The sequence below is a fragment of the Ornithorhynchus anatinus genome, chromosome 5, assembly GCF_004115215.2.
Source record: "Ornithorhynchus anatinus isolate Pmale09 chromosome 5, mOrnAna1.pri.v4, whole genome shotgun sequence".
Classification (NCBI taxonomy): Eukaryota; Metazoa; Chordata; class Mammalia; order Monotremata; family Ornithorhynchidae; genus Ornithorhynchus; species Ornithorhynchus anatinus.
In genome coordinates, this window is record NC_041732.1 from 100,770,755 (window position 1) to 100,785,752 (window position 14,998).

The window sequence follows — 14,998 nt, forward strand, 5'->3', positions numbered from 1 at the left end:
ATCCAGGGAACATCCATGGTTGTAAAGCAAAAGTTCTTTATGATTTAAAATAAATAAGAGAAAGATATAAGTCCCCACCTGACAAGCATTCCGTTACAGCGGATTAAACACGACATTTTAAATACGACATTAAATATGACATTTAAAGTAAATAAGAGAAAGATTCAAGAGCCCACCCGACAAGGATTCCATTGCGATGGGTTAAATAGGACATTTTAAAAAGTCATACGTTCATTCAGTCATATTTAATAATAATGTTGGTATTTGGTTGGGTTTGTCCCTCAAGAGCGTACAGAGAGCTTACAGTCTGGAGGATGAGCTTAGAGACCAGAAGACCTGAGCAGCAGCTTAGTGGAAAGAGCATGGGCCTGGGAGTCAGAGGCCCTGGGTTCTAATTCCAGCCCTGCTGCTGCTGCTCACATGCTGCGTCACTTCACTTCTCTTTTCATTCATTCAATAGTATTTATTGAGCGCTTACTATGTGCAGAGCACTGTACTAAGCACTTGGAATGTACAAATCGGTAGCAGATAGAGACAGTCCCTGCCCTTTGACGGGCTTACGGTCTAATCGGGGGAGATGGGCAGACAAGGACAATGGCAATAGAGTCGAGGGGAAGAACATCTCATTAAAACAATAGCAAATAAATAGAATCAGGGTGATGTACATCTCATTAAACAAAATAAATAGGGTGATGAGATTCTCTGTGTGCCAGATTCCCCAACCATAAAATGGGGATTCAATACCTTTCATTCATTCAATAGTATTTATTGAGCGCTTACTATATGCAGAGCACCGTACTAAGCGCTTGGAATGAACAAGTCGGCAACAGATAGAGAAGGTCCCTGCCGTTTGACGGGCTTACGGTCTGATCGGGGGAGACGGACGGACGAGAACGATGGCGATTATAAATAGAGTCGAGGGGAAGAACATCTCGTAAAAACGATGGCGACTAAACAGAATCGAGGCGATGCACATCTCGTTAACAAAATGAATAGGGTAATGAAAATATATACAGTCGAGCGGACGAGTACGGTGCCGAGGGGAGGGGAAGGGAGAGGGGGAGGAGCGGAGGGAAATGGGGGGAAAAGAGGGTTAAGCTGTGGAGAGGTGAAGGGGGCGGCGGTAGAGGGAGTAGAGGGAGAAGGGGAGATCAGTGTGGGAAGGCCTCTTGGAGGAGGTGAGTTTTAAGTAGGGTTTTGAAGAGGGGAAGAGAATGAGTTTGGCGCAGGTGAGGAGGAAGGGCGTTCTGGGACCGCGGGAGGACATGGACCGGGGGTCGACGGCGGGATAGGTGAGACCGAGGGACGAGGGACCCTGCACTCCCTCTCCCCTAGGAGGTGAAACCCATGGGGGCTAGCGTTAGAGAAGCAGTGTGGCTCAGTGGAAAGAGCACAGGCTCGGGAGACAGTTCTAATCATGGCTCCGCCACTTCTCATCTGTGTGACTTTGGGCAAGTCGCTTCACTTCTCTGTGCCTCAGTTCCCTCATCTGTAAAATGGGGATTAGACTGTGAGCCCCAAGTGGGACAACCTGATCACCTTGTATCCCCCAGCACTTAGAACAGTGCTTTGCACATAGTAAGCACTTAACAAAAACCATTATTATTATTATTACATCCGGCTTGATAAACTTGTATTTACCACAGTGCTTAGCACATAATAATCGCTTAATGAATTCCACAATTATTCTTACTACTGTACTCCCAGAGTCAATCAATAGTATGAGGGCCAACTGTGTGAGAAACACTCAGCACTTAGAACAGAGCTTGGCATATAGTAAGCGCTTAATAAATATCATCATTAATTAACACTACTATGTGTTAGAGAGAGAAAAACAAAGCTTCAAGACATAATCCCTTCCACAAAGAAGCATATAATCTAGCCCTGCTTTTGATATCAAGTCAGAAAAATGTATCAACAGGCATTAAAAAAAAAGAAACGATAAATCTAAGTGGTTGCTGAATACCTGGACGTCAGAAAAAATGAAGAGAAAATAAGTATTTTGAAATATAGAAAGACTTACTGAAATTTCAGCCATCCCTTTGAGAAATGGGAATTCAACTGTTTTACATTTCCCTTGAAACAATGGGGTTTCGTTATCTTCTTCAATGGAACTTTTAATTTTAGCTACTATCTTGCCAACCAATTCGGTCCCAGTTCGGTTGTTGTGTTCATCCTTAAAATAAACACACAGACGTTACAACTGATCGGAGAAACTCTGTTGGCGAAATAAATGGAGGAAAGAGCAGGTATGCATACTACACAAGCCCAGACTGAGCTCCATGCTTTTCCCTCTGCTCCCTCTACCTCCCCTTCACCTCTCCACAGCTAAACCCTCTTCTCCCCTCCTCTCCCTCTGCTCCTCCCCCTTTCCCGTCCCATCCCCTCAGCACCGTACTCGTCCGCTCAACTTTATATATCTTCATCACCCTATTTATTTTGTTTAATGAGATGTACATCACCCTGATTCTATTTGCCATTGTTTCAATGAGATGTTCGTCCCTTTGACTCTATTTATCGCCATCGTTCTCGTCTGTCCGTCTCCCCCGATCAGACCGTAAGCCCGTCAAAGGGCAGGGACTGTCTCTATCTGTTGCCGATTTGTACATTCCAAGCGCTTAGTACAGTGCTCTGCACATAGTAAGCGCTCAATAAACACTATTGAATGAATGAATGAACAATATCATTCGGCAGTGCAAACGTTAGCAAGATACCTATCAGCCCAAACGTCCAAAAGTAATCTCAAAAGGAGAACAGTCTAATTCAAAATGAAAAAGATATCTTTCGCTGTCGAAATAACAGATCGGTACTAACCTCTGCTCTTCGATCTGTGACCTTTGGACATTTAATATCCTCCCCAACCCCAGAGCGCTTATGTACGTGTCTTTAAATTATACAATATCAATTATTTGTTCATATCAGTGTCTGTCTCCCCCTTTAGACTGTAAACTCATTATGAGCAGGGAACACGGCTGCTAATTCTCTTGTTTTGAACTCTCCCAAACATTTAGAACAGTGCTCTGCCCATAGGAAGCACTCAAATACCATCGATGGATTGTTCTGAAATACCATGGAAATATAATTTAATGTTTCTGTACCTTTATTTCCCCATCTGCATATGAGGATTATAATACCATCCTCCTTTCCCAAAGATGAAGTGAGAAAGGAATTAAGCCAACCAAAGAGATGGTGTTAAAAGCACTGACATTATGAGGACCTTTGGCTAATATAAAATGTCATACAATTCCAAATAGTGCTAATCATTAGCCATGCAAACAAGGAGCACCTTAAGATATGCAGGTGACAGGAAAGGAAAGAAAAGAGAAGTTTAAAATCTGACCATAAGTTTGGAACTCTACTTTTCGGGTATATTTACTGCTATTCGATGCATCAATACTGTGCCAAAGGAATGGAAAAGCCGGGAGAAGCAAGTCCTTCCGAAACAGTAGTAAAGAATTAACATCTACGGAAGCTGCATTCACCATCCAAAATTTCACAGGAACACAACTTATTCAATGCAGATTATATCTGCATCTTTGTGGGCAGAGAAAATGACTGTTTTATTGTTATACTGTACTCTCCCCCAAGCGCTCAGTACAGTACTTTGCACACAGAAAGTGGTCAATAAATACGACTGAATCAGCCCCCCAAATTCATTAAATACAGTGGGCTCACGCTGAGCTGTCCTTTGTCCTTTCTTGGAGACATAAATGAAATTTCCCCCAGAAGTTTATATTTCTCTCTCTCACAAACGCACACAAACTGAGAGAGAGCATGAGATACAGAAAGAGACAGAGTGCCCACAGGTGCCCACTTTAAATAGATGATGGTTCCCAAATCTTTCCGATCCAGACTCCACCCTCATTCCGCAAGGGGCCTGGGACAAAACCTCAAAATGGGGCCATTACCTCTTTGAATCCTCCTCTGTCCCAGTTCCCCGTCCACCTAAAATCCTATCCCACTTCCACCCCCAAAACACAGAATGAAAAGTTAGCACCTATGAGACTCCTCTCACAAGTATATTACTATATTCGCTAAGGTATCATTTTTTTAAATGACTGCTGGAGACCATTAATTGTTTCTTAAACGGTTTCAAAATGGAGCTTTTCCAAGCACTCTACCTACCAAGAGACTCATTTACTCGACACATTTTGTAGGGCTTTCAGTTTTAAGTAGGATATCTGCTTTTGGAAGAGTGATATAGAAAGGACTTTGTCTACCATATCCAAATTCTATGTTTCTGAGTTGCCCTTTTTTAGGATTTTTTAAAAAAAAGAACATTACCATAATGCTGAGGCACAAATCCTTGACTAAGGTTCTACTGGCAATAGCTCGGACGTTTGAAACCGCAGGAGTCGCTGGTAGATTTTCTGGGACCAGTCTGGTTGGTTCATTAGGTACAACTTCAATTATAATCTTATAAAAGAAAAAAAGCAATCTCATTAACAATACACTCATACTCAAAGGGTCCAGAGTCCGAAAATAAACCAAGATGGTCTATGATACCGTTCCCCAGGAGAACACAACAGGTCAGTTAAAATTTCAGGCCGATTCCTTTATCATTCAATTTTTGGCTTTCATTTCAACATTTTCAAAGAAATGAGGCGGGAAAATAAAACGAGTGGCACCTAAATGGATTTTTTTTTTTTTAAGATTTTTTTAAATGCCGGTGCTAACTTGCTTTGAAACTAACGGATTACCGGTACTGAGAAGTCACTCAGGTTTTGCCTATTGGCTCACGTAAATCCAAAGACCTAACTGCATTTGGCATTCAAATGACTGCCCGCTTGAAAAGCAGAGCACGCAGAAGTGTACGTGTTAGGGAAGCAAATACGTAAAAACAGAGAAACCGCACCTGGTCACTGCTGAGAGAAGTCGTTTTATCAATCATAAATCCAAACTGGATGCTGTAAGTCCCCACTTTGTTTGGGATCACTTTATCCCTAAATTGGAGATAAAAACAGAGAGGTGTTGAGATATTCAACTATTAAATGCTACACCCTGGGGGAAAAATGAAAATCTCTCTCCCTTCCACCAAGGGGAGTATGAGGGGAAAATGCGAGTGTCCATTTAGGCTAGTAAACGTTTACCGATTTGTTTCCAATCTGTTGAATGTACTTGGGTTCTCCCACTCGTACTCCCTCCTCGACCAAAACTTTATGGCAAGTGAGGAAGGGAAGAAAGAAGGCAGAAGAGAGGCAGAGGTTAATATAAACTGAAGAGCTGCAGTAATCGTTGCATTTAGCATGCACGCCTGCCAGGAGTGGATCACCGCTCAATGGAACAGTTATAGATAATACATGCCTTTGCCCACGTGCAAGAAAATATCTGGCATGTACCCATGCAGGGAGAGAAAATCCCAAAATGATAAGGCTTGAGATTGCTGAAGATCAGTGATTGGAATGCTATAAGTTAGTGTGAATTCCAGAACTAAATGCTGTCTTATGGCTAGAAAGAGGTAATCCCACCTTGCTAGGAAGGTAAGTGACTGCTGTTTAGGAATTACTGCTATTTAAGCACTGAGAGAATACAGTTCAATATGTTAGAGAATTCATTCGACAACTTTAATCGTGTTATTAAATTCAGAATGAGCAATGTGACATCACACCAAATTCGATCAAGAGACTTCTAAGACTATTCGTGTGGGAGAGCCAGGCTCTTTCTCTAAAAGGAGGCAAAACCTGGGAGATAAACTGCAAAACTAGGAACTACCCAAGCCAGTCCTTAATCTGCCTGCTTCCCACCTCGAAGGAACAACGGGAAGAAACTGAATTAAATCAATAGCCTTTCCTGCTTATCCCAGGACCATGTAGGAGAGCTAAGAATTACCTGAAGTAGAAGAAGCCTTCTTCCTTGTCATTATCCTTTATTTTACTACAACTAAAAGTTTCTGCCTGAAAAGAAAGATAGATATTTCACATCACAAGTCATGGAATCAGACACTGCTTAACTTGCATTACATTAGAAATTTTATTTCTACAGTGCTCTACTCCACCTCAGGCTTAGGATGGGTTGTAAGCCCAAGTAATAATAATAATAATAATAATAATAATAATGGTATTTGTTAAGCACTTACTTTGTGCCGAACACTGTTCTAAGCGCTGGGGTAGATACAAAGTAATCAGGCTGTCCCACTTGGGGCTCTTAATCCCCATTTTTACAGAATGAGGTAACTGAGGCACAGAGAAGTTAAGTGGCTTGTCCAACGTCACACAGCAGACAAGTGGCGGAGCTGGGATTAGAACCCACATCCTCTGACTCCCAAGCCCGCGCTCTTTCCATTGAGCTACGCTGCTAACTTAAGTAATGAGTTTCAAGTGTGCACAGCACTGGCCTAAGCGTTTGGGAGAGTGCAATCCAACAGGATTAGCAGACACGTTCCGTGCCCCTAACGAGCGTACAGTCTAGACGGGGAAACAGACATTCATGTGAATAAATAGTTTTATCTTGGCAAAAAAGAAAAAAAAAATCAAGGAAGGAAGAGCTTCTCCCGTAGCCTCCCCTCCAGTCAGTGTAATAATAATTTTCCAATCCCTTGAGAATACATTTTGTTGGACTTTGAACAGTATCGAGACTGCAAATTTGTTGTGGGCGAGGAATGTTATACTCTCCCAAGCGCTCAGTATAGTGCTCTGCACATGGCAGGCGCTCAGTAAATATGACTGAATGGAGTTGGGCCTCAGAAAATAGTCACACTGACTTTCGGTTCAAAGAATCTTCTGGTGAGCCGCATCTATGACTGAGCTTAAGAGACCACTTCCTGTATACGTTGTCCAGGAAAACATGAGAGCGCACTTTTCATGCCCTATTGACACTCACGGTGAAGAGAGGAAAAAGGAATGTCCTACCCCAGTAGGATGCGGGCATAGGGTTTTTTGGGTAATTATAATAATCGTGGTATTTGTTAAGCACTTACTATGTGCCAAGCACTGACTAAGTGCTGGGGTGGACAGAAGCAAATCAGGTTGGACACAGCCCCTGTCCTATGTGGGGGCTCACAGCCTCAGTTCCCATTTTACAGATGGGATAACTGAGGCCCAGAAGATTATATAATTATATAATATAATAATAATTATTCTGGTATTTGTCAAGCACGTACTATATATTATTAGACAAGCAAATCGGGTTGGACACAGTCCCTGTCCCATCTGGGGCTCACAGTCTCAATCCCCATTTTACAGATGGGATAACTGAGGCCCAGAATTATTATTATATAATTATAATGATGATAGTTATGGTATTTGTTAAGCACTTACCATGTTATTATTATATTTGTTAAGCGCTTACTATGCGCCAAATACTGTTCTAAGCACTGGAGTAGATACAAGGCCATCCGGTTGTCCCACGTGAGGCTCACAGTCTCAATCCCCATTTTCCAGATGAGGTAACTGAGGCCAGAGAAGTGAACCGACTTACCCAAGGTCACACAACAGACAAGTGGTGAAGCAGAGTCTTCTAGACTGTGAGCCCGGTGTGGGCAGGGATTGCCTCTATCTGTTGCTGAACTGTACTTCCCAAGCACTTAGTACAGTGCTCTGCACAGACTAAGTGCTCAATAAATATGACTGAATGAATGAATGAATGGTCAGAACCCACGACCTTCTGATTCCCAGGCCTGGGCACTGGGGATGTTCTGCAAGAGTAAATCACACCCTCTCACCCAGTCCTCCCCGGACCTGGAGTTCCTATGTTCCAACGACTCACGTTTGCTGGCGGTCGGTTCCCACTCCCTGGTAGTTTCCACATTTTCATAGTGATCCGGGTTGAATTAATATTTTTTATGATGCTGTCATCTTCAGAAATGACACTAACCATAAAGTCTGTTGACAAAAACAAAAGCCATTACCCAAAGATTTTCCTGATTCAGCACCAGAGAGTTAAGTTTTGCTAAGGTCCAGCCCCAATTTCGGGATGGCAGATAATATTAATTCAAGTGAACAGCAGGGCCAGTCCATACTCTGGAGGATAAGCCAGAGATAATAATAATAATGATAATGTTGGTATTTGTTAAGTGCTCACTATGTGCCGAGCACTGTTCTAAGCGCTGGGGTAGATACAGGGTCATCGGGTTATCCTACGTGAGGCTCACGGTCTTAATCCCCATTTTACAGATGAGGTAACTGAGGCACCGAGAAGTGAAGTGACTTGCTTGAAGTCACACAAGTGACAGGTGGCGGAGCCGGGATTAGAACCCATGACCTCTGACTCCTAAGCCCGTGCTCTTTCCACAGAGCTATGCTGCTTCTCTGTAGATAAATTCAGAGATAAATTCAAAGGACAAATTTTTTTTTTTTAATCCCAGAAAGGAATTTGCCTAATGCAGCATTTTTGTTGTTGTTGTCGCTGCGTTTTGGGGTTTTTTCGGATGATTCAAAATAGACTCGGTTTGAATAATCAACTGTAAGATAACTGGCTCTTGACTCTTGATCTTGTATACATAGTCTTTCTGATTATTTTGATAGTGAGTGTCGGGTATTGGTTAAGCGCTTACTCTGTGCCTTGCACTGTACTATATGTTGGGGTAAAGGATAATCACTCTGGACACATGACCTGTCCCCTCATGGTGCTCACAGTTTAAAGGGGAGGGAAAACCGGTATTTCATCCCTATTTTACAGATGAGGCAACTGAGGCCCAGAGAAGTTAGGTGACTTTCCCAAGGTCACCCAGCAGGCAAGTGGTAAAGTGAGGATTAAAACCCAGGTCCTCTAACTCCTAGGCCTGTGCTCTTTCCACTAGGTCACAGTGCTTCTCTGATGTCAACGTCCTCCCACTGGTTCAACAGGTTTTCCCCTCTTTCCCTCTGCTCCTCCTCCCCTCTCCCCCACAACCCTCTGCTCTCCCCCCTTCCCCTCCCCTCAGCACTGTTCATATTTATATATATTATTTATTATCCTATTTATTTTGTTAATGAGGTGTATATCTCCGTGATTCTATTTATCTTGATGATGTTGTCTTGTTTTGTTCTGTTTTGCTCTGCTGTCTCCCCCATTTAGACTGTGAGCCCGTTATTGGGCAGGGGTCGTCTCTAACCGTTGCCAAATTGTACATTCCAAGCACGTAGTACAGTGCTCTGCGCATAGTAAGCGCTCAATAAATACTACTGAATGAATAGGCTGTGGAGCCTCTGGCCCCGGCTGCTCTGACAACAGTGGAGAGTAAAATTCTGATACTTGGGCCCTGAATTTGGAATCGAAAACTGCTTATGAAATGGGGAAATTCCAGCAAGTAGTACTAGTTTTCCTTAAATCAATTACTATCGACGGATTACCGTTCGCTACCTTAAGGGACAGAGCACGGGCCCAAGAGTCAGAAGGACCTGGGCTCTAATCCCATCCCCACCGCTTGCCTGCTCTGTGATCTTAGGCAGGTCACTTCACTTCTCTGGGCCTCAGTTACCACATCTGAAACTGGGAAATAAAACTTTGAGCCCTAGGTGGGACAGAGACTGGGTCCAACCTGAGTGTGTTGTATTTACCCCAGCACTCAGTACAGTGCCTGGGCACACAATAAGGGCCTAACGAATGCCATGAAGGAAAAAAAAGTGATAAAGCATCACTGGAAGAAAAGCAAAACTCCAGAAGCATTTCTTCTTTTTAAAAAATCGTAATAAATTCAACAATTCCCTTGAATTCACGGACTTCAAGGATGCCCAGTTGTATTTACCACTTCTAAAATAATTTAATTTCTAAGTGACCATAAAATGTATGCATGGCATGTGTAAACCCACAGCAATTACATTCTAAAACATAAGCGATTAGGAAAATTTAACATTGTGTATGACATCAGGAACAAAACAACAAAAAACCCCGATGCTTGAGTAGCTGTCCACCTCCTTTTATAATTCCAAAAATATTTCAAAAGGGCAAAATAGCACCAAGTACCTACCAGTGAAGACATTTCCGGCTGGGAAAGAAGCATCTCTATCATATTTAACATTCAAACGCACAGGTTTCTCAGGATCTGGAAGAACTCTCAGTTTAATTATCGGCCCTTCAAGTGTACACTTGTTATAAGTGGCCTTGACCTGTATACTATGCTCTCCCCTACAAAAACAGAGCAAAAATATTTCATGTTAATAGTTACCATTACCCAATGTGCAATTTTGAAACTGTGTGGTTAGAGCGACAGCTTTGAACACTGATCTCGGTGCCTCGAAGCCAGAGAACTGATGGTAATTACATTTTTTGCGCAATAAAAAGTATATATATTTTTAAAAATCTACCCCCAATCCCATTTCATACACAAATTTGATTATTTTTCCCAAAGAGCTATAAAGTAATCAGGTAGATGAAAATCTGATCATCATCCCCCAAGGGTTACAGTTCTCCATAAATTACTCGTCAATTACTCCCACAAACCATTATTTTTCCTTATAGCCGCCCATGCTGAGATTAGATAATGAGATAGAATTTCATTAGTCCTCACAAAATAGTTGTACTACTTACCTAGGGGCACAAACACTAAAAACTCCCAAATTGGCCCTTCCATTTTCATCTGTTTTATGCTGCTGGTTTGAAGGGCTGAGCTGAAAGAAAACAACCCTCTTAGTTTTGAAAAGATTTAAGATCGCTCCTAAAAGCCTTACTTTTTAAATAATGGTAACAATAACAATTATAATAATGTATTTGTTAAGCGCTTACTATGTGCCGAGCACTGTTCTAAGCACTGGGGTAGATACAAGGGAATCAGGTTGTCCCATATGGGGCTCACAGTCTTAATCCCCATTTTATAGGTGAGGGAACTGAGGCACAGAGAAGTTAAGTGACTTGCCCAAGGTCACTCAACAGACAAGTGGCGGAGCCGGGATTAGAACCCACGTCCGCTGACTCTCAAGCCCGGGCTCTTGCCACTTATTCTACTCTGACGAGTGCTTAGTAGGGTGTTCGGTCCACAGTAAACACTGAATAAATGCCCAATAAATATCCCTGATAGATTGATTGAGCGGAGTTTTAGGAATACAAAGAGCAAATCCCAATATCCGGAAAGACAGAGACACTGAACCTATATGCAAAATGCTCAACTTACCTTTACAGTGCTAGCTTTCTGAAGATTTATTTTAATATGTGGTTCGTGAGTTGGATTTTCCCAATAATCGCAGACCTGAACTATAAGAGGGTTTGGCAACTCTTTTCCATTGATCACCGGAATGGGCTGAAACGGAGAACGCACAACAGGCTGAACTCTCAAGTACCAAGTCACGGGACGCGCATTCTGGAAGCAGCACATCTGTGGGGCAATCTTCCTTCTTAAAGGTTAAGTCAGTAATTTTCACAAAACTAATGATAAAAGTACATTCACGAAACTAATTATGAGCCTCTACTCATAAAATCGATGTCTGCTTCAGATTCATCCCCGCCCTCTTTCAGGACGACAGTGTCCCCAGCCGGAAAGCCACTAAATAACATCAAATCGAATGAGGGAGAACGAGTGGCTGAGGCTAATGACGCTTGACAATCGAAGGAAAATGATCTTCAGATGGCTCGCAATAGATTACGACTCTCTGGAATCACGTTTTTAAGTTTCAGAATCCATGAGGCACGATTCAAGAGTTTGAGCACTTGGTGGACAAGGCTGTAGATTGTAAGCTTTAGACTGTAAGCGCGTTGTAGGCTGGAAATGTGTCTGTTATACTGTACTCTCCCAAGTGCTTAGTTCAGTGCTCTGCACACAGTAAGCGCTTAATAAATACGACTGACTGACAAGAAGGATACTGAGAAGCAGCGTGGCCTAGTTAGAAGGACCTGGGTTCTAAACCTGGCTCTGGCACTCGCCTGCTGTGTGACCTTGGGCAAGTCACTTCACTTCTCTGAGTCTCAGTTGCCTGATCTATAAAATGGGGAGTGAGACTGTGAGTCCCACGTGAGATGGGGGCTGTGCCCAGCCCAATTTGTTTGTCTCCACCCCAGCGCTTACAACAGTGCTTGACACACACTAAGTGCCTAACAGATACCATCATCATCACTACTATTATTATTACACTGTTGATTAAAGGGAGAGGGGAATTACAAAGAATGGGGAGAAAGAGGATTCCATTTTTGATGAATTGCTTTTTAATATAGAAATTCCATGCATTGGAATGGGACGTTTGCTTTTCCAGGTTGCCTTATCATCGTTTCTCTCATTTATCCTTACATCATCTTAGTTGGGGCAGAGAAGGTCAGGTATTTCTATTCATGAAAAGAAATATTCTGCAAGAAGTGCATCTGGACGACAGCCTATGCTCAAATGGGGACCCATCCGTTTTCCCTGAACCTGGGGGATCGATGGGCTAAAGGATTTGTTTGCGGTCACAAAGCAGGCCAGTGGCAGGGCTAGGACTAGAACCCAATCTCCTGCCTCTCATCTGTGCTTTTTTCCACTAGACCCTCCTGATTACGTGAAAAGGAAGGTTCTTTTTTCAATTTTAATTCTTCTAAAATATTTTATTCTTACTCCATAGATCTGGTCTACGTCCAGGATGATGCAAAGAATTTATAATGAATTTGCTTCAACAGATCCATCCAGCTCAGTGCCAAAATGTTTAGGATTTCACTATTTGTCACTGACAGTGAATTCATTGATTTGCTTTACATAGGAAAAGAGTTAGTTAATTTGATGATGTTGAGAGGGAAGGAACAGCCCATTGCTTCTGTGGCTGTTCCTCCCAGTTTTCTATATCAGTCAGTTAACCGTATTTATTGAGCACTCACTGTGTGCGAGCACTGTAGTAAGCGCTAAGGAGAGTACGACAGAACAAGAGACATTTCAGATGGCCTTTAAGTCCTCCTCAGCTGTATTCCCTAGGGCTGAGAGAGAAGGAAGGAGAGAGACCATCACCTCAGACATCCTGTTTCTTAATGTCAGATTTCCCTTTCTCTAAATCCCACACTGCTACACGGAGAGCATAAAAGAGCTGAAGATAGACACTTTCCTGGGATTTCAAAATGGTCAAATTGAAGAACGACACACGCTGATAATTCAGAATCACAAAATTACGTAGTTAGCAAATGCATCAAGTTAGAAAAACTCACCTCTAATTCAGGCCAATCCACCAGAATAAGTTTAACTGGAGGTCCAGAAATTAACTGCACCCGAAGAAAATCAGAAAATTCACGCCACGCAAAACACAATTCCTTGCTTCCGGGAGGTCCTGGATTAAATTTTATGCCTTTTACACTTATGCTTTGTGTACTTTCCTATTAAGAAAAAAAAGAGTCTCGGGAAATATGGGAAAAATGATCAAAGTTTTCAAAATAAAACCTCAGAAAGATACAGAACTACAAAAATCATTGCAACAACTGAATTCTCAGAGAACACAATTTAAAAAGGATGCTCATTCTAGATCTTTAAGATTAGGAATTCAAATCCAAAACTGTGTCTTCAAAATTCTAGGAATAATCACATCGTAATTTAGTCGTTATGCACATAAGAACCTAGGGAACGAGACAAGCAAGACTACCGGATCATCCTTTAAAAAAGTCCAAAATGTTCTTATCACTCACTTTCTTCATTGTTCAGTTTGCAAGAACTTTCAAATACAAAATCCCACTGTCAATAACAAAATAATAATAATAATAATAATGTTGGTATTTGTTAAGCGCTTACTATGTGCGGAGCACTGTTCTAAGTGCTGGGGTAGATACAGGGTCATCAGGTTGTCCCACGTGGGGCTCACAGTCTTAATCCCCATTTTACAGATGAGGTAACTGAGGCACAGAGAAGTGAAGTGACTTGCCCACAGTCACACAGCTGACAAGTGGCAGAGCCGGGAGTCGAACCCATGACCTCTGACTCCCAAGCCCGGGCTCCTTCTACTGAGCCACGCTGCTTCTCAACATCCCCTGAGTTGGGCTGAGTCAGAGGAAAACTGAAACCCTGAAGAAGCCAATTTTTCAAGCCTACAAAATAGGTTTATAATAGTCTGCGGGGGGTGTTTCACTGATTAAAACAACCCTGACTTATTCTTGTACATAATTCAATTCTTCCTGCTCAGAATATCCTTATTAAAAAAGCAAAAATTGAGCATTTTAACAACCACTGTAAATGTAATGATAAACAGTTTTTGAAAGGTGACATACCTGCCAGGTCACTTTCAATGTAGATTTATTTAATCCATTCCCAGAAACACCCAAAGAAGTTAAACAATTTGAACCTAATGTCTGAATCTGATTTCCATATTGGTCTGTAATGATTACGTCTTCAAAAGGAAAGGAAAAAGACATAGTTAAGTGAATATGACATCACTATCTGAAAGAGAGATTTTCATTATCAGGAAATACTAAAAATAAGCTAGGAAATATTTACTTTTAAATTCAATCCTGGATATGATTACGGTTAGGGCATGGATTTTAGTGTTTTACCCATGAATCTAAATTTCAACTCCTACTTTTCCCAACTTGCTATCCTAAACCCGGATTAAATTCACAAAATTTGCCCTATCACTCTCATTGCCAAAAATGACTTGAATCGATTTACAAATCCAAACAAACTATGTCATCGCTGGGTGTCAATCCAATTTTGCACACGTGATGAAGTGTAAAAACTTGGCTGTCTTGAGTGAATTTTGATTTACTGGTACCTTGAAGGTGTCATTTTTTAATGTATCCAAAAATTTAATTTTTTTCAGGGTTTGTGTCATTCTACCTGCTCTGTAAATGTCTATGGTGTTCCTGGGTTACTGACATCTTTCGATATTTTTTCATTGCGTGTAACTGTTCTAATAGCCCTCACCTGAAAAGTCAAGGATTACGTTGGGAGTCCGTGACTCTAAATTAAATGACACTGCCTCAAAAACTGCTATAATAATAATTCTGGTATTTGTTAAGTGCTTATTATATGCCAAGCACTGTACTAAGCGCTAGGGTGGATACAAGCAAATGGGGTTGGACACAGTCCCTGTCCCACGAGGGGCTTCCAGTCTCAATCCCCATTTTACAGATGAGATAACTGAGGTGCAGAGAAGTAAACTGCCTTGCCCTGACTTGCCCAAGGTCACGACTGCACACCTGAGGCAGAGCT

At 41.9% G+C, this 14,998-nt stretch overlaps 1 protein-coding gene across 2 annotated transcripts in view; it reads right to left on the minus strand.

Annotated features, from left to right (window-relative positions):
* Positions 1–14,998, minus strand: part of SMCHD1 (structural maintenance of chromosomes flexible hinge domain containing 1) — a 131,057-nt gene that overhangs the window by 42,049 nt on the left and 74,010 nt on the right. For both annotated transcript variants that reach the window (XM_029066197.1, XM_029066198.2), the window contains exons 28-37: positions 14,059–14,177; positions 13,012–13,176; positions 11,027–11,152; positions 10,447–10,526; positions 9,887–10,044; positions 7,705–7,820; positions 5,830–5,894; positions 4,856–4,943; positions 4,285–4,416; positions 2,024–2,176 (exon numbers count right to left, since the gene is read on the minus strand). In XM_029066197.1, the coding sequence (XP_028922030.1) occupies positions 2,024–2,176; positions 4,285–4,416; positions 4,856–4,943; positions 5,830–5,894; positions 7,705–7,820; positions 9,887–10,044; positions 10,447–10,526; positions 11,027–11,152; positions 13,012–13,176; positions 14,059–14,177 (1,202 nt within the window). The remainder of the gene's footprint in view (positions 1–2,023; positions 2,177–4,284; positions 4,417–4,855; positions 4,944–5,829; positions 5,895–7,704; positions 7,821–9,886; positions 10,045–10,446; positions 10,527–11,026; positions 11,153–13,011; positions 13,177–14,058; positions 14,178–14,998) is intronic.